Source organism: Zonotrichia leucophrys, chromosome 5, assembly GCF_028769735.1.
Source record: "Zonotrichia leucophrys gambelii isolate GWCS_2022_RI chromosome 5, RI_Zleu_2.0, whole genome shotgun sequence".
NCBI classification, from domain to species: domain Eukaryota; kingdom Metazoa; phylum Chordata; class Aves; order Passeriformes; family Passerellidae; genus Zonotrichia; species Zonotrichia leucophrys.
Window position 1 is genome coordinate 55,094,787 of NC_088175.1, and position 26,354 is coordinate 55,121,140.

General features: G+C 42.2%; 1 protein-coding gene across 8 annotated transcripts in view; it reads left to right on the forward strand.

The window, feature by feature from the left end:
• The window catches only part of MICAL2 (microtubule associated monooxygenase, calponin and LIM domain containing 2), a 219,064-nt gene that overhangs the window by 117,927 nt on the left and 74,783 nt on the right, over nt 1-26,354 (forward strand). For all 8 annotated transcript variants that reach the window (XM_064715723.1, XM_064715715.1, XM_064715721.1 and 5 more), the window contains one exon: nt 9,431-9,782. In XM_064715723.1, coding sequence (XP_064571793.1) covers nt 9,519-9,782 — 264 coding nt within the window. In that variant the 5' untranslated portion in view covers nt 9,431-9,518. The remainder of the gene's footprint in view (nt 1-9,430; nt 9,783-26,354) is intronic.

The window sequence follows — 26,354 nt, forward strand, 5'->3', positions numbered from 1 at the left end:
GGTTTTTTTTTTGGTATTTCACAGTTTCCAGTAAACTTTGCTGTGCTGGAGAAGATGAATCATAACGTAATCAGGACTGTATCTCAGCTTGCCTTGTAAAAACAGTGATGCATTTGCCATCCCTCCTGTTGCTGGTTAATGATGTTCTGCCCTCAGAGTTGTTATTTTTTAAATTTCTTGATGGAGCTACTTCCTAGCATATTACTCCCATGGGTCTCTTTTTGTTTTCTTTTTCTGGTGGATGTCCCAAAACTAACATTTCAAGACATATTCCGTAGCTTGACCAGGAGGATTTTTCTACAGCAGAAATGGATTATGTTTTTGTAACTCTCTTGGCATCTTCATTTGGGTTTTTTTTATACTTTGTTGTTCTTCATTTTTTGGGAAGTCTGGGCAGAGGGAGGGTAGAAATTGTCCTGCACATTTTCTTCCAAAAATACTGTTTCTACTTTCAGAAACTATGTCTTTTCCAATCTCTTCTGGTAACTCTGGGTCCAGTTTACAAGGACAAAAAACATAGAACAGATACAAAACTAACACAGTAGCTTGCTTTCTGTTTTTGTCTTTTTATGTAAATACTCCTTGGAGCAGAGTTTTGTGTTTAACCTAATCTTCTGTTTTCCCATCACCCTCTGGCTGACTTGTCTGGATGCAGCTTCTCAGTTCTTCAGTGCCATTCAATGGCTGGTTTTTGGTGTTTGTTTTTTGGAACTGGCATTGCTACACCCAAGGAACCTCATTTACAACTCAAAACTGGTTTGGGGCATCTTTGCTTCTTTAACTTTGTGGTTTCCATGGATTTTGGTGTGACTGATGACATTAATGCCCCAGTAAAACACAGCAAGAACTGTGTGATACCTTGTGTTGAAAAAAGATAAAATTGCAGTAATTGAAAATGGAATGTGTTGATTCCTAAAAATGTGTGTGTATGCATATGAAATACTGCTCAGAATTTTTCATTTCTTTGATCATTGGCAAAGCAATCCCGTCTGTGTTTTCAATGGGTTAATCCGTGCTACTGATCTGGAAGTCTGATGTCTACAGATGAGGGCAGCCCTGCCAAATGAATTACTGTGGCCTGGAGCCCTCAGGGTCTTGCAGTCCCAGTGCCAGCTGTTTATTCCTCTTGGGTAATTGCCACAGCCCCAGGAACCAGAGGGACACATACTGGAGAGCTGAGATCTACACAGCCATGCTTGGAAAGATGATCTGAAATACACTCCTGAGAGCTTTTGGCACAAATCTATGAAAACTAATGCTGATGCTGTTCTTTTTCTCCCCCAAGACATAACCTGGAGTGTTTGCTTCAGCAGAGCCATAATTTCATGTTTTTGCTTCAAAAAACCCTGGACAAATATTAATTTCCTTTTTCACAGAAATCCTGAGGAGAAACAAAAGACAGCCTTGCTTTGGCATCCAGCGTTCTCTGAGGGCACTTTCTGGTGTCTCCAGCTGATATTTTTGGGCAGCTCTCAGAGAAGCTGCATTGCTGCTCTGTTTTGCGTTCTGGGTTGGGGGAGATCAGTGAGGGGACAGATGGGCTGTGTGTGGGCATCAAGGATTCCAGGCTGGTGGCACTCTTGGTCCCTTGCTCCCTGCTGGGTCCCCCAGCAATGAGGTGGCTTCTCCTGGCCTCTGGCACTGTCACCTTGCTCTGTCAGCCTGTCTTGCTGCCCCATCCTTCGGCATTATTCTGTTCTCCAAGTGCCATAAAGCAGCATCATTTCTGTGATTGCTGACTAAGAGAGTCTGCTTTTTACTGCTTCATGTGTTTGTTTTCTTTTATGGTGTGTTTACCTCCGTAATTATGTCCCTGTGCATAAAGGGAATGCTGTAGTAGAGGAACTGCTGCTGAATGTGGCTCAGTTTTGTTGGTATAACTTTATATATAGCAGGGATTCTGCTGACAGGGCTCTGTCAGCTACAGGATATGCTTTTATTTGTCTTCCTCATGGTCACAGTTGTGCCATCAAAGTTTTGCCTGTGATCTGAGGGTGAGGAACAGAGAGCAGGACACCGGGCTGTGAGAGAAGTGGGATGTTGAAGTTCCCACTGGCAGCTGGGCAGGAGTGGTGCCAGAGTTCCCTCTCCATCATCCTCTTGTGTCATCTATCCCTGCTCAGTGTGTCTGGCCCTGCCATCTCCCTGCTGCTGTGATTTTGGGAATGGAAAATAGGATATTACTTGCTCTCCAAGTTAGTCTGGCTCAGTGTTCCAAACATACTATTGAAAGTGGAAAATCTTGTGCTGATCAAAGGACAGCCAGCACTGCCTATTCTGTGATTACTATCTATGCTGTACTAGCTTGTGAGCTTGAAATTATAAGTGTCACTGTAGAAAAAGAAAGGCAGGAGTTTCAAAGAGCTTAAATTGTTTTCACTGAGACTACATCTAAAACATCTTTCTAGCTTAAATAACAGGTGCTTTTTCTTAAGAGTATGCTTTCTTTTTCTTAAGAGGTAGGCTGCTGTTACCCTTCTGGTATACTGTCTTTCTTTGTTCTTGTGATCCTAACCTAGGAAAACATCAGCATAAACTTTCTACTGTTGTTTATATTGTGTTTCTCATCTACTACAACAGAGCTGAAAAATGTTCTTCCTCATAACCAGTCTAAACAAGAGTCAGGTTTTAATATCTTGTTTATGCATAGCATTAACCCCAAATGACTGTGGTAGAATCATCTACAGTTACCTTTGAAGATGTAGACTGTATGGAAACTTGGGACTTTGCAGCAGAGCTTTTAGCAGGCCTGTAAAAAATAATTTTAAAGTACTTACTGTAACCTGCACAGAATAAGAATTGAGCTAGAGACATTTCTCCTTAAAACCATTGGACTTGAAGGTTTAGAGTTATAATTTCCACTGGTGTAGCTACAACAACATTGCTTTAAAATAAAAAATAAAAAGAAAATTTCTTTATTTTAGAATTCATTCTTCAGAAATTATGCTGTTACTGATAAGTAGATGAGTAGTTTGAATATATACACAATACAAAATTATGTATTGTCGTTCATTTGAAAAATCTGTGCCTTTGCTTTGCAAAATGAGTATCTGAGGGTTTTAGTGATGTTTACAGGACAGGACTCCTTGTGCAGGCAGCAGAACAGTGTGAGCCCTGTGGCTGCCAGTTCTGTGTGGGGTTTATCTGAAAGCTGGCAAGTGCTGTGTCCTTGGGCCCAGCAGAGGTCTGAGCCCCCATCCCTGGGGTGCACATGTGGCCCTGGGACAGCCTCCTACTCTTCACCCCTGCCAGCACCGTGTGTTTCCATGAGCGGGGACACATGCAGGCTGCTGAGCTCACTTTATTTGTCCTTAGTGCAGTCCCACAGCAAAGCTCAGATTGGTAACATCAAGAAACAAACCCGATTTTTTTTTTTAAAGCTTCCAGCTTTAAAATGTGTGGAATGTGACTCAGTCTGTGTTGTGGCAGATAAAACCCTGCAGATAGGTCATTTTATTTTATGCTTCCTGTGAACGAATCTAAAACACCCAGTGCCAAGCCTTAGTGCTTGGTGCACGTTTCCAGCTGTATTTTATCGTGGGTGCTGCAGCTGCAGCAGGTTAAACGGGCACAGCAGCACTTGCTGGAAGGCTGTGTTTGAAATGTCTCATATAACCACTGCAAAACAAGCTGATAGCGTGCATGGTAACCTTGTAAGTTCACAGGCACACAGTGTCTCAGCAGGAGCTGTTTGGAATTCCAGACTTGGCTCAAAAAAGTTATTTTGCAGGGGTTCCGTGGAAGTTGGCTTTTTTATAAAAATACAGAAGAGTAATCTGGCTGTTTAGAGAGACGGTTTGTGAGGCTTTGTTCAGAGGCAGCTTCCCTTCACTGATGTTTGTGGTAGGACTGTGCATCTTAAGGGGTGGGTTGTCTGTTTGTGGCCAGCACAAAACTAGTATTTCAGGCCAACATGCTTTTAACTAGTTTTATAAGCAAAGCAAATGAGAGCTTCACTTGTTACCAGAATTACATCGAATTCTTTTTTCGTTTTATGTCATTTTTAGGACAGCACGCAAAGAAACCAAACGACCAAAAAGCTGTGTTTCCTTCAGACAGAAATGTTTACATTTAAAATGGTCTCTACAACAACAAAGTGCATCACAATAGAAACTAAACTGAAAGACTCAGAAAGTTTTGTAACACAGCCAGTTTCACTTGTAAACTTCACATTTTATGATGGTGTTGATCTCTTAGTTCAGTCAGGGAAAGAGGCAGCAGAAATATTCTGCTTTAAACTGATGATGAGGAAGGGCTGGAGTAGATGACTGCTGTGATTGCTGCAGTCTTTTGTTTCTGTTGTTGTTTCTAACCTTAAGCCAACAGTACATGTACTGTATCCTGTGTGCCAAACTGGAGTCTCAAGAAAAGAATTTATTCTTGGTGAAGATGGCAGAATTAGGGTTGTATTGAAAGTGGAATCAGGATTAGTGATATTGAGTGCTGGGAATTGAATCCTTTTCTGATCTCCCCAAGGAACATGTTCTCAAGTATTAGAAGCAGCGCATTAAGGGACTGAGGAGGAACTTAAGTGCTTCAATTTTGAATTAAATTAGGGTTGTTCTCATTCCAGTGGGACACATAAGCCAAAAGAGGGGTTTAATTTTTGTTGGTAGTACCTCGAGACCTTGCTGACAAGCAATTTGTATGGTGCTGCTGTCAAAAAGTTATGTTATTTTCCTATAATGACTCATATATGTCAGCTTTACTGCTTGCTCAGCTGCTGCTGAGAGACTCCATGTGCAGATGCGAGCCAGCTCCATACATCCATCTGACTAGAGACACTTAGTGGAATTGCCCTGACAGTGGAGCTGCTTTTTTCAGTATTCTCAAGACTGTCTGCAGTAGCAGAGCTTGTTTTGCTGACAGGAAATATCAGCCAAGACTGGAGCCATTAGTTTTCCTATGGATACATCTGTGCGCGTGCCATTGCTTTAACTTCTGCTTTCTCTCTGCCTCTTTTGCACTGCTTTCCTTTTGGTTGTAACAAGATCTTCACTTTCTTCCTGGGCAGCCACCAGGCATGAGCAGCACTTCTCAGCTTTCCTTATCTGACATTCCTGTTGGCCCTGGCTGGAGGCAGAAAGGAGCCAGGGATAACTTCTGACAGTGGAGGAGCCATGGAAATGGAGCCCTTCTTCTTCCCAGTGTACTTTGTGTCCTCCAGAGACTCCTGCAATGCCATGGGAAGCTGTGTGCAAGGCCAAGTTCTTGTGTGTGCTTAATACATCATGCAGGGGACCTAAAATGGCAATTCTTGTGTCTAACCCACAGATGCTTCAGTTCTGACTTGAAAGAACTGTTTGTGCAGCCTGTTTCCTGCTCTCTCATTCTTTTCCTTTCACTAACCCAAATTTTTATTGGGCTCTGCACCACTTCAATCAAGTTTAAAATAAAATGCATTTTATTTTTGGATTGTGCTACTAGAGGAAGTTTAAAAGTCACTTTAAAAAGCATGGTTTGCAGTTTCAGCATCAATACTCACCTTGATGAGATTTTTGGCTCTATATTCCATCCCTAGAGAATGATCTATATGATGAAGGAAGTAAAAGGATAAATTACAATACTCTAAGAACTCAAGTGCTTTGCCAAACACTGTTAATTTTTCTGCTACAGGTAAGCAGTTAATGCATTGCCTCTTAAGTCTTTGAGACAGTTACAGAACAGGAAACTTATAATTATAGGCAAGAATGACCCTGGTGAACTCCTTATCCTTATTACATTGCTTCTAGTGAGTTATTTGCAGTACTGCAGTGAAATATCAGTGACTCCTCAGAAAGAAATGCATAATTTTCCATCAGCTGCATATACTTAGAGCACCATCTTCAGCTCTGTCATCTGTCAACACAGTGTTCCTGCCAAAAAAAAAAAGGAGAAATTAAGTGGTGTTTCCAGCAATCCAGAAACCTCATAACCAGAGTCTCCTGTCTCATCCTGCTTTTTTGACCACAAAATGTTACCTTTTTGGAGAATGTGACCTCTGACACAGCAAGGGGAAATGCTTCACTAGTGAGCAAATGTCTACTGAGATGCCAGTGCCACTCCTCAGTTTGTCAGTATGGGCAAGAGGGGAGTGTGTTGGAAGTTCCTGTCGAGAAGATTTTGTGCCCAGAAAAAGTAGTCCCAGTGATGTTGGAGAAGGGAGGTTTTGTGGCTGGAAATAGTCCTGCCTGTGCTCCCCAGTGGAAAGGCAGAGGAAGGCTAGGCCTGGGCTGTGTGTGTACAGCACCTACTTCCACTCCATGCTAAAAATGTTTTTGTCCCTTCCCTCTGTCTGCAGTGGGTCCTGCCTTGTCCCTGCTGTTACCAGCACTGCCTCATGCTTGCTGTTCTTCTTTGCTTGGTTCAGATACTGCTCTTCTCTCTTAGCTCTGCTCTTCCCCCACTTCTCTGCTGGACGGCAGCAGCTGAGGCCATAAACTCCAGTCCCTGGGAGCTGGAAAAGGCACTGAGTTAAGAGCTGGTGATCACACATGCTTACCAGTTATGCCAAGAGTTACCTTTCAAAGATATTTGTGTTTTATGAATGCAAGTGTCTTGGGGTGAGCTAATAAAGCAGTGCAGAGGAAGCAGGAGCAGAACTTGAGTTTCTGGTGGCAGAGTACTGTATTTGCAGGGTGCCCTGTGGCAGGAAGTAATGATGAATCTGACTCCATATTCTCAGAATGCTAATTTATTATTTTAGGATACTATATTATATTAAAAAATATTATACTTAACTATACTAAAGAATACAGAAAGAATACTTACAGAAGGCTAAAAAGATAGTAATGAAAACTTGTGACTCTTTCCAGAGTCCCGACACAGCCTGGCCCTGATTGGCCAAAGAGCCAAAACAACTCACAGCAGAATCCAATGAAACAATCTCCAAACACATTCCACATGTGAGCAAAACACAGGAGAAGCAAATGAGATAAAAATTGTTGTCCTTTTTCTCTGAGGCTTCTCAGCTTCCCAGGAGAAAATCCTGGGTGAGGGGGTTTTTCAGAGAATGTGAAAGCCACAGAAGGGGAGAGCGTGTGTGGCTGCCGCTCCCGCCCTCAGCAACGTGCCCTCAGCGGGATGTGTCGCTGACACTGCCCCGCTCCCTGAGAAGCCACTCGGCATTATTTTGAGAGAAAAGGAAAATGAATACTTCTCTGTTCGTGAAATATCTCAGGCAAGTGTAAATGTTGGGTAAAGTAAGTGTTCAGCCTTGATTTTAAGTATTTTTTTTTTTTTTTTAGTGGGCCTCAAATCGTGAGGTGCATGCGCACCAAGCTGTTCAAGCCTCATGGTAGCACCTTGTGCTGTGTTTCATGGTTGTTCCTTGCCTTTCCTGTGGAACTTTTGGATCTGTTGGTCCTTTTTGGACCAACCTAAACCCTTTGTGTGCTCTGCATTCCCAAGGGCAGCAGGGTGAGGGGAATGCCGGGCCTCCCTCACACCTGCCCGGGGCTGGCAAAGGCAGGCTCCCTCCTGCTGGCATTGCTCATTCATCATCCAGGGCTCCAACCTGGGAAAGTGCTCCGTGTCCTGGGCTCCTTCTGAGGCAATGGGAGTTCATGGTACTCAGCTGCTTGAAAAATTAGATCTTCTGAAAGGTGGGGCATGTAAAACGTTTGTGTTTTTACCTCACAAAGCTCTGTAGAAGAGGGCATGAAACGTACTATAAATGAAGTATTCAGAGGGGAAAACAAAAATTTCCTGATTTGTTCTTAGCACCAAACATTTAATCATGACATTTGGTCTTAGAAAATGTGCAACTCTCAACATTGCCAATTCATTTTACCCACAAACCCACAACAGACTGATGATGTGCATACAAAGGTTATTTATTTTGAGCACAGACAGGGAATGTGAGTATTCCAAATGCTTCCTTATATCTCCCTGTGGGATCTCTTTAATAAGTTGCATAATATTTTTCTGTATTAGAAGATGGTAAGACAGACATGGTGGGGCTCTTCTTTACTTAAATACACTGGTTATGTTTTCTTTTTTCTTCTTTGGAGGAAATGCAAGCAGAGAATGAGTAGTTTGTGAACAGTGTTAGACTGAGAAGCATGACTTCAAAGGCCTTTCTAACAATTTATTCTGAAACTATCAGCCAACAGATGACGTTCCAAGTAAAATAACTAATTATGTGGGAAGTTAGGCAAGCATTGATTTAGTTTTTGGTTTCTTGGACTGGCAGATAATTCTTTAATAGCAAGAAAAAGAATACATGACTTACATTTCTGAACTTGAGTCCAGGTAAACCTTCTTCTGAGGACAAGTTTATACATAACCTGTAACAATATTCTTGGAAAATGTGAAAGCCACTTGGATACTTTCTGTGGACCTTGGCTGACTCTAAAATGCTCCCCATTAGAGATGAAGAACAAGGTTAAAGAAGGATAAGGGAGTGCCGCAATGAAAGTATTTTAGTTCTTTGAAACTTGTGTTAATTTAGAATAGCATTGCTCTTCCAGAATGTAAGGGCATTTATCTGGAATATCAGGCACAGTTTGACAGTGATCATGTTACTAGGAAAAGCCAGTGGGGCTTAGCAGGACAAACATCATTACTTTATATCATCAGCACATGACAAGGTAAGACTCCAAACACATAACTTCAGCATGGAACATGTGGAGATGTGGAGATAAAATTCCTTTCTATGTGCTACAGCACCAAACCCTTTCTCATTTTGGCAAGAGTGTTAGGAAAACGGGGGCTCTCTGTGATTGCTTGTTTTCTGGTTCCTTTTGTTCTGGTGTAACTTGTGATGATGTTTCTGCTTAGCCTGTTTTGTACATTTGCTTGTGGCAAACGATTGTGCCAACTCTAAATTGCTCTGGGTAAGCTGCACCCTTGGCCCTAACTTGTGAAACAGCAAAAAAAAAAAAAAAGGCATCAAACCATGTTGACTTTTGGCTGCAGGTTTCCATGACTTCTTAAGACCAAAATATCACTTGCTCTTACATAAATTCTGCTTGGGGAAAAAATCTGGACTTCTGGGGTTTGTATATCAGTTATCTAGGACTGAAGAAAAAAATAAAATGAAATCCTCAAGCTCTCAGTGAAGCTGGTTCTTGTAGCAGAAGGCTTGAGTTAGCAGGGTTTTTATAACAGTCTTTGTGAGTATAAGTCATGACAGCACGAATGTGTTATGTTTGTTTGTAGCACACATACACAACCTTTGCCTCCTTGGTTATCCAGTAAGACTGGCTCAGCAGTTCTTTTCTTCTTTATTAAAACTTACTTCCATTTCTATTCCTTCATCAGACTCCACATTTTAAAATCTTTCTGCTAAGCACACATATCTGTGAGACTTTCTTGTCAAACTTTGATCCTTCCCAACAGTCTAGTCACTGTATGCTGGGGTTTTATGTTCGTGTTTTATGTGCAGTTGGTGGATTTAATTTTGCCACGCAGAACCTGCTTCAATATGACCTGCATTTATCTTTTCTAGGAATAACATGCGTGGAAGTCCTTGCTATTGTTGATCACCTGTACCCCAGCACAAGAGCTCCAGCTTAATCATTCTCTGCTCTCAGAACATGGAGGAAAATGATGATGAAAAATACAATCAAGCTGGCCAGATATTTGAAAACTTTGTACAGGCATCAACATGCAAAGGCACCATTCAGGCCTTCAATATTCTCACTCGCCAACTTGACTTAGATCCTTTGGACAACAGAAACTTTTACACCAAACTAAAATCGAGAGTGACCACGTGGAAGGCCAAAGCTTTGTGGAACAAGCTTGATAAGAGAGCAAGTCACAAAGAGTATAAACGTGGGAAGTCTTGTATGAACACTAAGGTAAGTAGAATTCAGTTTTGGATTTCATAGCTTAGAAATTTTTAAACTTGTTTTTCTGCAGAAGCAAGGTTTCTTCCATCACATACAGTGTGTCTGTTGAGTAACCTTTCCTTTAATATGCTGAAACTGGTTATTGACTGTTTTGGACAAATTTTAAAGTGTTTTTTTTCTGAAAGTTTGGTGGAAACTCACAATACATGAGAGCGAGCCTTAAAGCATCCTGTTTTACAGTCTGTCTTGGGCTTTGTTATACTGGAGTATAACTAGACACCAAAATGTGAAGGATTTTTTTTATTTAAAACTATTACTGAAGTGTTCTTTCAAGTTCTCAGTAGACAAGTGGTGTTGAAAGTCTCTTTCTTCTGGTTTGCATCATTGACTGAAACTTCTCAAAAGCGTGAGAAGAACACCAAGTTACCTTCAGTACATAGAGAGTCCTCTGATTTTATTTACTTTTCATAAGCTCTCAATGATTTTTAATGTTTTTTAAGGTCATAAGGGTCCTTAATATAGTTTTATATAGTAAAGGAGTGTCATTGCAGCTATTTAGACTGTGTTCCTGGCAGGCTCTGGTTTTCTCCTCTCCTTTTTCCCTTCATTTCCCTTTTTGACCTGTGCTTCCTTCCTCCCTTTTTGTTCTTTGGAAAAGTCCTTCAACGTATGTCGTGGAACATCTTTGTGATGAAAACAGACAGGAAAGGGAAGGAGTGAGAAAGTGTCTGATGATTAACAAATTTTAGGAAATATTCCACACGTACCTCACCATACACATACAGCCCCAGGTCCAAATTTCTGTGGTGGTAAGTTTGGGGGAAGTGTTTGCAACACAAAAAAGCAGTTTTAAGACCCATGTGAAATGTAAAAACTAAGTCTTCTCTCAAATGGTGACATTGCAAAGCCAAGGGTTTGTTCTGTAAGCTTCCTAAGCAAAGTGATTAATATTTATTTTGTGAGAAGATTTTGTGGAAATGGGTTGGTGCATAAAATATATAGTCCGTGTAATGCTTTACAGTGTTGCCAAGGAGGAAGCTAACCAACACCTTCCACAGTGTTGAAAGTATGGTATTACTGCCCCTTGAGATGAAAGATTTATTTTTAGTGGCATGGTGTAAGTATTTGCAGAAATTAATGGACATTTCTATGATGCACATAGATGACCAACTTGCAAATGGCTGTAGAATGTCTGCATGTCAAGAGCGTGGGTACAGATATTCCGTGAAATACTTGGAGATGTTCACCACGAGCCTGGCCCGTGCCCAGCCCTGCACTTCAGCGTGTCATCGCTGATTTAACGAGAGAAACATGAATCTTCACATTGCTGGCAGGGAGAGAGCAGCCACAGTGGGGATATCTACCAGACATTCCTGGGGTGTGAATCACAGCCTCTCTGTGCCTGGCCCTGCAGGAGGGGAGGCTGCTGTGCTGGGAGAGGAGTGTGCACCCCAGCCATTGCAATGGTGGGCTCTGACAGCCCCACTCACAGATAAAGGGTTCTGAGAAATGCTGGCAGCCCAGGCAGTGCAGAGAGGTCAGGCTGCAGCACGCACAGCACCCTTACCTGCAGTGCAGCTGGTGATTTTAGCTTTGTGCCTGATTCTGTGCTGTTTGCAGCGGTGGAACAGGAGCTCGCAGCTGGCAGCCGTGCCCAGCGCTCACCTGCTCGAGGCACATCTGCCCCAAGTAAAAACCCTGATTAACAAGCAGCATCACAACTTGAGCAATGAGCTAAGTGGGTTTTTGTTGTTGCAGAGCCAAGGTTGCTAGTAGGCATCACTTAAAAAAAAATACATGACTTCAAGGCTTTAAATGAGGTTGTGGCCTTGAATGCTGTAGATGAGCCTGCAGCTCATGGTTCTTAGATATGGCTTTGCAATCTTCCCAATCTTTGGAGGAGATAGAGGAGATGCAGTTGGGTTCTAAATGACTCAGAGGAGGCTTGTTGCGTTTTTTGTTTGCTTTTGGATTTTTTGGGGTGGTTTTTTTGTTTTTTAAACAAAATGAAAATCTACTGCCTCATCCCAAAACTGCTGGGTTTTGGTTTTTTTCTTTCTTTTTGTTTTTGCATGGTATTTAAGAGCTGAATGCTGTACTTGTTGACTTTGTGCTTGTAAACTCTTCAGCCACACTTGAGTTACTCATTGCAATATGCACAAGTTTTATGCATACAGAACGTTCCACTCCAGCTAAATAACAATAATCCTGTGTTTTAAGTGCTCTTGGAGAACATTGCCAAATATGGCTTTCAAAGTTTCTACAATGATACAGTTTTAAACTGGATGAATAAAACTGGTTGAGCAATTTTCAAGAAGTTTAAACCCACTGCTATTTCAGAGTTGTTTTATTTGGAGCATTATTTTCCCTGAAGTCTTTGTAGGAAAATAAGCAAAACAACCTGCCCCAAAATAAAGCCAGACTGCTGAAGAAAGACATGAACAGAACTGGGGCAGAAATGTTTCTGAAACTGTAGGAGTCTGCCTGTGTGAGTGTTAAATCTTCACAAAACATAAACTTCCTTCAATCTTGAACTTCTAAGATGGGAATGAGTCCTGTTCAAAATTTGTTTCTGGAGCTGGCACCTGCCTAGTTCACCAGCATTAGAGAGAAACAAAAGTTTGTACTAACCAGGCAAAACTGTAGATATCACATTGTGGTTTTTTGCAAATATGTGCAGAAAAAGCACAATTTTTTAATGCTGACAAAATTTCTCTCTGGTTTTCATCTTCTAGTAATTAATGCAGAGGTGCATGGCTGGACTCTGAAGGGATTATTTGTTTCTTTGGGGGATGGAGCTGGACAATCAAAGAACATTAAAGGTTTAATGCATGTTGTTTCCTACGTTAGCAGTTTGAATATCAGTCTAAATTTTGAACATGCAAAACATCATGCAATAATGAACAAGAATATATCCAGCTAGTGTTAGTGTATTCATTAGCCTTTTTAAGACAAGAGAACGTTGCCTCTCTGTATGGAGCAGATTCATTACTTGCACTTAATTTACATTTACTTTCAGTTTACTTGTGTAAATGACAGGAATATGTGCATAAATGAGGCTCCCGCTGATGTTTGAGATAGTTATGAATATGTATCAGGGGGTAGCACCTGGCTCCCGCTGTGCACCCGAAATTCAGGCTCTCCCATGCTTCAGGGGAGCAGAAATTTCTGCACATGGGAACATCCCAGGCTCACTCTGAGAAGGGGGTGTTAGTTCTCTGAAGCACGCAAATGTGGTGTTGCCTTCCCCTTCAAAGGTGCATGCTGTTTTTGCAAAATACATGCTTACACTTGAGAACTAAGAAAACTATGCTTGAAGTGCTACTGTGTAATTATCAGCTGCCTTGGTAGACTCTGGCATTTCTCTCTGGGTATTTGAGTTTTGGGACAAAGCTCCAGTTGAGGAGGGACAAATGCCTGGGTGCAGCTTTGTTCTTCTGAGCATTGCCTGTATTTTGGACCCTACCTTGGGCATAGTTCCTGGGCGGGAGACTTGTACAGTCTGAGCTGCTGTTTTGAGGCTGAACAATATTAGCATAAAGCAAGGAAATAAAATTAAGCTAAGAAGTTTTGAAAGCTGTGCATTTAAAACCATACATATGTGCATTTGTAGGTATATGTGTATATGGAATCATATAAACCCTAAAAAACAAATTCAGTGGTCTTGAAGTTTATAATAGTATCATTTAGGTTGGAAAAGGCCTCTAAGATTGAGTCCAGCTGGTTAACTCAGCACCACTGTGTTCACCACTCAACGTGGTCCTCAGATGCCTCTCTTTTACTCATTCCTGAACTCAGCCTTTCAAATCTTGTTTTACAATAGATGAGGTTTCCTTCCAGAAACTGGGGGGTTTTGATACCGTGTTTTCTGGCAGGACTTACATAAGGATGAAGTGGCTCTTTTTGGTACTGTCATGTGCTGTCAGTCCGACCAGGACCCGGTGGCATCTGTGTCCCTGCTGCAGAGAGGGCTCCATGGTGGTGCTTTATCCAGCACAGCAGTGCAGAGAGCCTGTGGTTTCAGGGGAGCTGGGCCAGGGTGTGAGTCAGCAGAGGAGGAGCCCTGGGTCCCAGCTGGGGTTGGAGGTTTTCTGACTGAACCCGAGCCACGTCACCCTGTTCTAACCACACTGGTGTACCTATCAGCAATAAAATGGGGGATGGTCTTTATCTGCAAACCCCTTCCACTCCTTTTCACATTGTCTCCATTTCTAAAGACTACCAAATGAATAACTTGGGAGTTACCAAACCTTCTTTGCTGGTGCTGAGAAAGGGAAAGGAGCTCCTGGTGTGGGTGCTGCCCTGTTCCGTAGCCGTAGGGTGATGGGCAGGATGAGCGCAGGGTGCCAGGTCTCTGCTTCTTGTTGGGCACAAAGTGCCTTCCTGCCAGTCCTCAGTTGCTTACAAACATCCCATTCTGCAGCCTTGTTGGGCACAAAGTGCCTTCCTGCCAGTCCTCAGTTGTTTACAAACATCCCATTCTGCCTCCTTGCCCCTCATGGTAAATCAAGCAGGTTGGGTTCCACACGTCTTCCTCTGTCCTGCTTAACAAATACTTGTCTCCTAATTAAGCAAATCATGCAGCGTGTATGAACCTGCAGTAAAGTGGCCAAATTTCCTCCCCAAGTGCTGGCATTTGTTGATCCTTCAGAGGCAATAGGGATTTTCAGTTTCTCCAGTGCTGTACCTGCTGGTACAGAAGCCAGTGAGTTTGAGTGTTCAACTGACCTGACTGATTGCATCCCTCAAGACAAACATTTGGTTTTTAATTGAGTAATTGAATTGTAAGATGAAAGAAGGCAAAGCCAGTTATGCTCCAACGGAAAAAATATCCATATTATAATGAAAATTGTAGCCTCTTTCATCTTATAAAGAGTAAATACCCATCCCTTTTGCCAGATTTACTGTTTTCTTCAAAATAATTCTTGGAATAGGGAGATTTCCAAACCTGATAATCAGGGTTTATAATGAACACACCAAACTTGTTGCAGATATATTAGATAGTGTTGCTGGCTTGCTTATTTTAATAAAAAAGCATTCCTGTGAAGTCCACAGAACTTGAACTAGTCAGCCAGAAGATGACTGCCAAGTTAGGAAGCTGAGTGAATGAAAGGTTGTGGCTTTTTACAAAGAGGCATTCAGCTGCTATGTGTGTGTGTGTGTATTTTCTTTAAAGAAACAAACAAATAATGCTTGGATAGTAGAATCCAGAAGCTGTCGAGGTTTTTGGGAATATTGAAGGCCACATTCTACTGACATTTTAAGTGGCACCTGGGTGTGTTTCCTATACTTGAAAGACAAGCTGTTGATCTTGATATTGGTGCTTCCTTGCTTTTTCCTTTTAGGACAGGGATTCTAAAGCCTTGCACCAGATTTTGATTGTAGATTTATTTTTAGGGATTTTAATAAGCAACTTCTATTTCAAAGCTCTAGAAAACATGGGACTAATGAGGATGAGTGGCAGGGGAGGATTGCTTGAGATGAGTGGAGAAGCAGTAAATCACCTATGAACATGCAGTGAGACCACAGTTGTTGAACACTATTCACATTCATTTCTCCAAGGATTTTTCGAGAGGGGATAGGGAGAAGCTGGGGTGATGACAGGACACACAACAGACATTTTTTTTGAAAGCAAAACAAAGTATTTGACTCTTTGTGATGTGTTTTAAGCTGAGATTGGGCCAAATTACATCAGCAAAAGCAAATGTTTGGCATGTGATTTGGTAATGAAATCACTTTATTTTCATTATCCTGGAGACACTTCCACAAACACAGTTTTTTCAGCTTTATCAGTTATGAAAAGCAGTGAAGCCTGGCCAAAGCAGAGCAATCAGGCTAGATAAGACATTTTAGGCATGTGGAATTTAAATGTTTTTTGGCTTGGAAGGTAACAGTAGCTTTACATCTGTATTTTAACAGAACTGTGCTGTTTCTCTGTCCCTCATTTAATGACTTTGCAAGTAATGGAGAGAAGGAAGCTGTCCCACCCTGACCTGATTTCCTAGATATTTTATGAAGATTCCCACAGGGAGGGACACGCAGTTACTTTCACACAAAGCAGCACTATTGTCGCCACAAGTGGCTTAATGAGGTCTGAATGAAACAAAAGGTTACGGCAGGGTGTGTTCCCATGGCCCTGGCTCTGCGGGGCTTTGGGGCTTGGTTCTTTGAAGCACCTGGGCTGTGTCCATCCACCAGGGAGTGGTGTGGGGGGTAAATGGAGCTCCAGGGCAGCATGCTTTGCTGGGCCAGGTCTTTCTCCTGCCTTCCAAGAGACACATGTGGTTGTTGTGGGGTTGGTGCCAAAGGTGGTCATCAGGGGTTTGTTGTTAGCGACGCTTCCAGCCTAGCTCTGGTAATGTTTGTGTACTGATAAGTGAGGAAATACATAACTTTTGCTACCAAGAAGTGATTAAACTCTTGGCTGCTAAACCCCAGATTTCAGACAATAAGGCAATTTCCTGTCTCCTGCAGCTGAGGTCCTTCCTGAGGTTCCCATGTCTGCCCTGTGAACCCAGGTTTGGGGATGTGGTTGCTCTCTTTCTGCTGACAAACAAAATTCTGCATTATCTGCTGCTTAGGCTGCTCAGTGCAGATAGCTTTGAATATTCTTTTCATAGTATGCAAAATGTCACAGTTCTAAGATGCTGTACAAGAAGAGAAAATGTAAAATATTTTAGTAGAAGATTATTTTCATAAGCAAACAAGACAATTTCTGTTTGTGTTTTCTCTCTAAAAAGCCGTGATATTGATGGCATTCATGGTGAAAAAAGAAGTTTAGCTGGTATCTGTTGAAAAGAAAAAGTAGAAATTCCCTTTTAACGTCCTTGGTTTAATTTGCTTGATTTTCTCTGCTACACTGTTTAAAGAGGGGTTATTTTTGTCAGATGGTTCTTGAAATCTCCACATTCCCTAGCAAGTCTGCACTTACATAATGTGTTTCTACAAGCAACCAGGTTTCTGCAAACTGTTTGCATCTCAGGTCTCTGGGATATTTGTGTCTTAACCTGGGATCAACAGGGTAAAATTGCTAGAAGCTACTTGGAGATTATGAACTTTCCCTTAGAGGAGTGTAATACTCTCAGAAAATTGGGAATATGCTGTAGAAAATTATCTGATGCTTCTGAGGACCCACACATCCAGCCACCTCCTTAGTGCAGATGAAACCCCAGCTAGAATGTTCTGGCAGGTAAAGTGGAGCAAGTGCAGAGCAGGAGGAATGGTCAGGGCTCTGCAGAACGGGACCAGCAGAAGAGGCTTCAATACCTTCACCTAATCTTGGGAAGGCCCAAGGGGAGCACCATGGGATTGTTTGGAGTGCCAAGCCACACAGAACTGCTGTGGCATTTCTCCTTCTGCCTCTTGTCATCTTGCTGATGCTGGTAGATCAAGTTCTGATTTAGCTTTTCAAAGTTTGCATTTTGCCCTGGACGTTTGCTGCTCCTGAAGAGCAGCTCTTGTTTTTCCAAGGGCACGCTGTTTCCAATGGATAAACCAGCCAAGAGACACTGCCTGCCTTGTCTTGCAGCACTTTCTGGATTTGTTCATCTGACTGAGATCCTGTCTGAGCAGAAGCCATGTGCTTCTGCAGTGCTGGGAGTTAGCCTTGTGCTGCTTCCTCCTCCTGCCCCTTGGAAAGGTTTGTGAGAGCAGCTCTGAAGGGACCTGTGCAACAGCAAGTGCTCCTTCCTCCTGGTCCTGTCCTGCCTGCACCCTGCCTGCCATCCTTGCAGGATTTACAATTCAGATAAAACAACTGCTCCGGGGTAAATTGCAACTCAGATTAGGAGGCATTGCAGGAGATGGCAGTGAGCTTCCTGCCAAGGACTACACACCCAGAGCAGTAATGACAAGTTATACAGATCAGCAAGCACCCAGTGGAAAGCAAAGACATTTCTCTCAGGTTTCTTCTCCTCTCTTTCTCTCTTACTTGTGCTTTAGCAAGGCAGGAAACAACGGGATGGGACAGGAAGCCGTTCCTGGTGGGGCTGCTGCCATGGTTCTGCATGCCCTGCCTGCCTGGAGGCACCTGGCCTAGGAAGTTCAGTGCCTGGCAGCCCAGACAGAGCCCTGATAGTGGCAGAACAAGCACGGCTGGTGCCTCCATCTGCATTTCACCCAGCCTGGAATGTGAAAACAGACTCATTAATACGTGTAAATAAACACTGCTGTATGTTTATCTCCTTTCTGTTGTGTCGGATGTTGGTGTAGAAGAGAGTATTGCGCCTCGTGATGTGCAGTTTGCTGCCAAAGTTTGTTTCCAGCTCTCTGCCCCTTTTTTTGAAGCATGCTTCTTTTTATATTTTTTTCACCATTTTATATTTATTTTTTGAGACTCTTTTGCTTAGTAATGAGGATTATGTACTACCCTTGTTTTCAGCCAAAAAAGGTTTTGGAAGTAAGAGCTAGAAGCACTGAAATTTAACTTTCTCTGTGTGATATGCTGCCAGCAGCTTGGTTTGTGGGTTCTGTGAGTGCTGTTAACTTTCCCCGCTATCAGAAGCCTTCTTAAAAATGTGCTAAAGGTAAATATTTTTAATTCTGGTTGTTTGAACAATTCAGCTGTATCTTGCTTGCTGACACTTTTGGATGCTGTTTTACTAGGAAGAGCTGGTTAGTAATTCCTAGTGTTCTCAGATTGTAAGAAAAAGTGTCAAAAGTAAAGGCACTGTCTACCTATGGTGAACTGGTTTGTGCAAGTGACCAGGTAAACTAGAAAAAACATCAGATTATCACTCTTTTTGGACCTACCTGTATTTAGATTTGCTCGTTAAATATCTGTGAGTGTCAGCAATAGAAATGCAGTGACTTTGAAGATTGCGTGATGAGCTGGAAAAAAAAAAGGACTCCAAGAGCCCAGAACTGTTGGTTTCTGGTACTGTATTGCACTTTGAGCTCATCTATAGCTGAGGTACACTGCTGTACAGTCATTCTGCTTAGGAGAGTTAGGAATGATGGGATTAAATTAAGATCTTTAAAAATAATTAAAATTTTAAAATCTGAATTCTGACTCAGATTTGATGTCTATATCTATATGAGTTCATGTACTCAGGACTGGCTTCTAAAAACCATGTTCTTAAAATGGGTGTTGGTTAACAATTCACCTAATAGAAAAGTGAATTTTAGAATGTATTTTAAAATATTCTGTGAGATACCCTCAAAGTAAGTTAACGCCCCATTTAGTTGAAAAAGCCAATATCCAGGTGGAAGCTGAGCTCGTTTATCATTAGGTTGTTGTGATGTTTGGTTAAAAGTTCCAGGTTTCTCTGTGGATGGGCCAGACTGGAGCAGCAGGGCTGTATTTTTAAAGCATGTTACCAAGCTCTTGCTGAAATCAAGCCGTGCTTGTTGACCAACCTGCCTGCATGCTTTAGATGCCACAGAGCATGAGAAATCCTTTCCTCCTCTGCTGGCTGCCCAGCACAGCCCCTGCCCCTGCAAACCAGGGAGGGGATTAACCATTTTCTCTCTGTCACTGCTCACAAAGCTCCCCAGACTCATGGCTTGGTCTCTGCTATGCTCAGAGGTGAGGCTCTTGTTGCCTTCATCTCTCTCCATCAGTTTTTGTTTCTGGATGAATTCTTTGTTTTGTGGGTTTGTATTTGCTAAGTTTTTAGTGTAGCCCCAGAGCACTATCTCAGTGTGACAGGCCAGGTACTTACATGCTGCCAGCCATGGGATAGTCAGGCAACATTCTTTCTGCAAGGTTTATCTTGTTTTCGTTTTGATTGTTTAAGCAGCTGGCCAAAAAAAGAAAAGAAAGCAATCTCTTCTGGATTTTGGGTGTGGGCTTGTTCTTTTTTTCTTCCCTGTGTTTTGATTACAATGAAAGGCAGGTAAGAGAACAGCAAACACACTTAATTCCAAAGGATGTTGGAGGGCTTATTTTGTGCTTTTTTTGAGGAGATTTTTGGATTAAAGCACTTGCCAGGTTTCTAGTGGATATGTTTACTGAAATGAGCGTAACATTTTTTTGTTAGTAATGTCTAGGTTTTTTGGATAACTGTAACTGGTGCAGGGCAACGGGAAGTTTCCAGGCATACTTGCTGTATTATGACTGTCAGTTGCAATTTTTTCAAGTATTTTTACATATTCTTCTAAAAGATCTGAGATCAAGTCACCAGATTTAAATACAACAAATGCCACCTGAGTTTTTCAGAAAAGCTCCAAAGTCCTGACAGCTCTGATGCATCATGGAAGGCACTCTTGACTTTCTAACACCCTGAGTGCACACTGCCCCTCTTTAATGTGTGGCATTAAATAGCAGAATATGAGTTACAGACGTCGTTCATACCATTGTTTTAATTTCAAACTATGGAAAAAGCTTTTTTTTTAATACACAGGTCTAATATTAGTACATATATCCATGTGACAGAGAGGATGGATGGACAAGTGTGTCCAAATACATCCAGGAAAAATGAAGGCACGTACTTTTTTCCGTGCAGAAGCTTATCTTCCAAAAAAGAGAAAAAAATCCCGGTAAAGATGAGCCAGATGAATGCAATAAATGTGCTAATGTTTCACTTCTGGCATTTTGACTCAATAAAACAGGAGGGCAGTAAAGATAGATCCTCTGATCCCTGGATTGTGCTGCGTCCAGCTGCGAGTGCAGCAGCTGCTGGGAAAGAGCTGTGGCCAAAGTCACCCTGGCTTGGGTGGCCTCAGATCCATGGTGCAGTCCTAGAGGGGAAAAAAATAAAGCTGTGGCTCCATTTCTGCCAATCACTGATCTGGGAGAGGACAAAACTGCACATTTCTGAGGTGCTCAGCTGGGAGTACAAAGGGTAAAATACTGGAGGGATTTGAAGCAGAAGTGGAATCGTAGTGAGGCATTGAATTCGTGCATTGACACAAGGTTTTGTTGCAATTAGGGGTGTGTGAGCCTTGCTGTTCCCAGGTACCTCTGAACTTCCCCAGCAGTGGTATTTCACTCTCCAAAAATGCGTGTTCAGCAAGATCCAGCTAAGTATTATCTTAATAGTATTTTAAGGTAGATTTTTAGACCTATCTGTAGTGTCCTTAAGAATTGTCCACGTAACCCTTTGGAGAGTTAGGATTTCTCATTAAAATACATCTAAGTGAATATTATTTTTGTCAAATGACATTTTTTTTAACCTTGCTAATTCTACGAGGAGCTCATAAAACAGTACAACAGAGAAAAAAACCCTTTTCAAGATTACGTAATCTTTGTAGTCAAGTTTAATCACTCTTAGGCTTCTCTCCCCCTTTCTTGGGGGAGAAGATGGAAGAATTGATTTTTATTAACAATAAAGCTTCAGCCTGTGACATTTTTAATGTTGTCTGAAGTGGCATATAGATTTTTATTTTCCAGTGTCTTCCATGATGATGTTTCAAACTTTAAATTGATTATTCAGTGGGTTCAGGGTGCGTTGGGCTGTAGTGTTCTATCTGGTGGCTGTCAGTGGATTTATGTGCTAAAATCTGGGGCTGCAAATGGGAGATGAACTGTAAGTCAGTAAGTCAGGAATGTCCCACTGAGCAGACCTATTTTTGCCAGAAGCATTTTCATATCTAGTAAAGGGGATGGCCTGGAAAGCATCGTGGCGGAGAAAGCTCCTGGTGGCCTCTGCCTTAGCTGCTTGTGCAGCTGCTTTTGTCTGGAGCCTTTCCAGGGGAACGGGCACAGAAAATGTGTTGTTACGTGCCTGTCTTGTGTTGCAGCACATTAAGCCCCATCACCAATAAGCACTTGTCCAAATCCATGCAGGATGTGACCTTCTGGAATCAGCCAAATTAGTCCTTGGTGCACCCCTGTCACTCTGGGTGTTGCACAAAGGCCTGGGCTGGTGTGAAAGTTGTCTTCTCTCATGGACCCTGACCTGCTGACTATGGAAATGCATGTTTGCTGTGGAAAAGCAAAGCACTGTCCTTCTGTGTCCTACACAGAGCCTCCTGTCACTGGGTGGGGATGCCCACAGCTGCTGAGGGCACCTGTGGTTGTGAGGATCAGGGGGCTTTGAGGCTTGTGGGAGAACCACCCCTTTCTGGGAGCACGATCCATGACCAGGGGGCTTTGAGGCTTGTGGTAAAGCCACCCCTTTCTGGGAGCATGATCCATGATCAGGGAGCTTTGAGGCTTATGGGAAAGCCACCCCTTTCTGGGAGCACGATCCATGACCAGGGAGCTTTGAGGCTTATGGGAAAGCCACCCCTTTGTGCTCCTTTCTGGGAGCATGATCCATGACCAGGGGGCTTTGAGGCTTGTGGTAAAGCCACCCCTTTCTGTTCCTTTCTGGGAGCACGATCCATGATCAGGGGGCTTTGAGGCTTGTGGGAAAGCCACCCCTTTCTGTTCCTTTCTGGGAGCATGATCCATGCCTCTAGTTCAACTTCCATTTGGTGGTTTGGCTAAAGGCAGTTCAGTAACCTGGGCAGATGGGTTTTGCTGTTTTTTCACCATTTGCACTGAAGAGTAGCAGTGATGCTTTTGGCTTGGCATGCCATAAGACAACGAAGGGTGTGCCTGTCTGTCCAGCTGTTGTTGAGCTGGAGGCTAAAAATAATCCCCTTTTTATCACCTCCAAAACAGCTGAAAGGCAGAAATTAGGAAATCTTGGATTCCTGGAATTATTGAAGCTTCTGTCTTCATCCCAAGGACATACAGGGAGTGGATCATCATTTAACACCCCCTTATTTTCCAAGATGAATTTAATATTTGGGTACCTTGGGCAGGAGAGGAGTGAGGGGTTTAGAGTGGGATAACAGCAATGGGATAATGCACTGGGCCACAACAGGATTTGTCTGCTCTTAGCTATGCCAAGAGATGCTGTTTGTTGTATCTCCCACACCCATGCTTCTACCACCTGCTAGATTCCTTGAGCATCTAAATGCTGAGAGCTAATGTTTTTTTAATTTTTCAAGGTCAATGAATAGATTCAGCCTTTCAGTTGTAGTGGATGAGATTTTTGTGACTAGGTTGTTGTGGAGTGTTATTTTGAGGTAGGGGTTTTTTTGCATTTTTTGTTGGTGTTGTGGGGATTTTTTGTTTGTTGGTTTGGAGTTTTTTTGGTTTGTTTGGGTATTTTTTGTTAAACATAGTGGTGGTGTTCAGCTGTTTAACTGCATATGGTTTTTCCACAAGGGGATGCAGGTGCCTGGATTCACAGGCTGCTGCTGATTTAATAGCAGGGGAAAGGAGGGATTGCAAGAGGCCTCTGTTGCATCCCTCTCCTTTCCCTCCTATTTTGAGTACATTATCTACAGGAGATCAAATCAAAATCCTGTGCCTGGCACAGAAGCCATTCTGCTATTGGAGAGGTGACTTGTGCTGCCTCTTAGCTCAGCACTGGGAATATTTCCTGGAGATTTTCAAGGCACTGCTATTCCTAAACATAGAGAGAGAAAGTAGCATCTCTTACAGTCAGCCTGACCCTTGAGTGGAATCAAGCTTAGGAGACTTACCAAATGCTGTGTGTGTTTATATTAGTAAATATAAGTGAAAATTTCTGATACATTTAAATTGCACAAGGAAGAAATCAGTGAAGTTCTGTTCTATTTCTGTCTGAAAATAGATAATGCATTGTGTACTGCGCTTGGTTGTAGTGTGGGACAAGATTTATACAGAAACAATCATCTTTTAGGGAAGAGTACATGTTTCTGTGATACTTTTTAACAGTATCATAGAAACAGACTATTTACTCAGCAACTTGAATAAACAACTTTTATAAAATATGCATAGGCTTATTAGTGTTTTATTGTGAAGTGCAAAATTGTCCATGCTTTACTTATTAAGTATGAATTTAAACTGAAATAGTCCCAAGTTAGTCACTAGGCAATTATTACTGGCCTGGAAACTTACATTAGTTTCATTCAATGGGAATTTTGTAACCCATATTCTTTTTGTAATTTTGCCTTAACATAGGTGCTGTTCTTGGGAAATACGTGAAATTCAATGAGGCTTCTCTTTTGACAGAAAATATTCATGCACATCTGCAGGCAGAAGATCAGCCATTTGCACTAGGAGATTTTCACCAAAAAAAGTCTTCTCTCAGTAGTATTATCTCAGTGGTAAAACAAGATGTAACACCCAACATGGTACTGATTCTTCAGGCAGGTTATAGAAGTCTGGTCATGATCTTATTCTTTCATAAAACTAAACAAGACTTTCTCCCTTCGTTTCCAGCTTGAGCAAGAAATATGCAAAAGCTCTTTGTCTGTTCTTTTCAGCAGCTGTTACTTGGGATAATTTGTGGGAGATGCCTTGAAAAGTCAAGTTGTCCTTTAGCTTTGTGGGAGATGATCTGGCACTGTTAAAAGGCAGTTGATGTGTGAATGGTGATGGGGATGTCAAGAAGCCCTTGGCATTTGTTCATTCAGGATTGATTGTTTGAGACTCCCTGTGTGATGCCAGCTGTCATGATTTGTGTTAAATTGCAAGAAATTAGTTCCAAAAGCAGGCCCTGATGAGCCAGGAGGCTGGGATAACAGGAGGGGAAAATAGGATGCCATTCAAAGTTCCTGCTGCAGGAAGGTTTCTTCTGGGAGTCTGTTGGCAGGCAGACCACAGGGGAGTGGCATGGGCCCTTCCCTTGCTTAATAAAGTTAGGAACACAAATGTAGTAAGTATTCCTTTTGCAAGGATTTTGTACTGGTTTTGACCCCAGAAGTTTCAAAATTAGATGAAGAAGTGCCAAGAGTAAATTCTACACCAGCAGGAAGCGTCCTCAATAAATCTTAGAACAAATAGCTCTGAGATGTAGATAAATGTGTTTCTGGAGGTAACCACGGGTGGTGGCAAACATACAGCCGTTTTTCATGGTGTCTCTATGCAATTATGAAGATACTTTGTCAATGTGATAGGAGGAGGGAAGAGGGCAGAATCCTCCTTAAAATGCTGACATAGTGTGTTGCAAAGCACCAGGAGGAACGAAGGGTTTTCTGTGCGGGTTTTGTTACTTGGCAGAGTCTGCTATGACTAAATCTCCTAAGACTGCTGTTTCTTTTTATTTTTTTATTTTCTTTAAAGTTGCATTTATTTATGTATAATACAGTTTGTAAGCGAAAAAAAACCAGCCTCACCTTATCAGACCATGTATGGGCTTGCTTTGTAAAATGTTTCTGACTGCCTGCTCAACATGACTGGAAGCTGTGAAGGCTCAATTGAGTCACTCACTTGTCAGACCTCAGAGTTCCCATGCTAATCATAGGGAGCATGTGCAAAAAGATCCTCTACAGCTAGGCTTCGTGTGCCCTCTGTTATTCTTCCTTTATATTGTTACATCTGTTGATTTTTATTTTTTTTTAATATTAATCATGCAGCAAGGAGTGTTCTTCAGAAATTGTGAATTAAATATGTTGTTTTACAAGGAACAAAGCCAAGTGGCTAAGGCAACAGCCTAACTTTAATATCTCTGGTTAACAAAACACTTGCCTAAAGCAAAGCCAAAGCACCTCACAGGAGTTTTTCTTTCAATGGGAATTTATTAGAATTATTTATTAAATTGAAAAAAGACATTTTTGCACTTCTATGATTTGGGTTGGACAGAAGTCAGCACCAGATACTTTTTGCTCAAGTTGTTGGATCTGAAAACAAATGATGACCAAACCAAAATAAACAAATGACTCTACTTTCTGCAATTGCAATGTAATGGGAACCAGACTGGAATCCAGCGAGGCTGCAGATAGAGCAGCTTTGAAACTGCAGTCAGCGCCTGGCTCTGTGTGTGGGACACCCGGCAGCGTGTCTGGCCTCTGACACAAAGGTCTGGGATGGGCAGCACGGCCCAGCTTGGCTGTGCTGTGGCTCTCCCATCCTCCCAGAGCCACCTTCGCTGTCCCTGCTCCAGCCAGGGCACAGCTGGAACCCACAGCAGGGATTTTGGGAAATCTGGGGGCATTTGGAGGAGTGGAAGGGGTTCGTAGGAGATAGGGACCAACAGCATTGTCCAGCTATGAGACTGCTTCTAATCAGGTTTTAGTAATCAGCCAAGGGAATGTAAGCACTAGATATGCTTGGGGTTTAATTAGTTTGCTTTCTGGATATCCTTTCCTTGTTGGTCTGTGAAAAATTACAGCTGTCAACTAAAATTTGGGCAGGAATCCTCTGTAATTGTTTTGGAAGAGATTCTTTCAACATAGATTTAAGCTTCTGAAGTGTGATTTTCCTGAAAGTGAGGATGTTTAGCACTGGGTCAAATGGAATAGGACAGGATGAGTTCCCTGGCCCTGGCAGAGGAGTGCAAGTCTGCTGAGTTCCCTTGGCATGTCCTCCTTCCATCCTGGGTGAACCAGGCTGTTACATCCACCCTCACTTGAAAGAGAGTAGCTAATAGTGTAAGGCTACTGGCTTATCGTAGGTTTGTTCAACAAATCTATAAATGTACACCCATTTCCTCTTTAAAATAAAAAAAAGCCTGCACTAAGACCACTTATTTCCTTTCCCCTCCCTTTTACACAACTGTAGTGCTGTTGAGAAACAGCTGCAAGCACTTGAGAAACGTTAAATGAGGGTTAGAAATGTGCAAGCAGATGCTCAAAAATGTTCGGCTTTTTGTTGTTTTTTCTCTTACTTCTCTTCATCTGATGCTTTTGTGTCTGCATTAAGCACAGTTTATCCTCTTT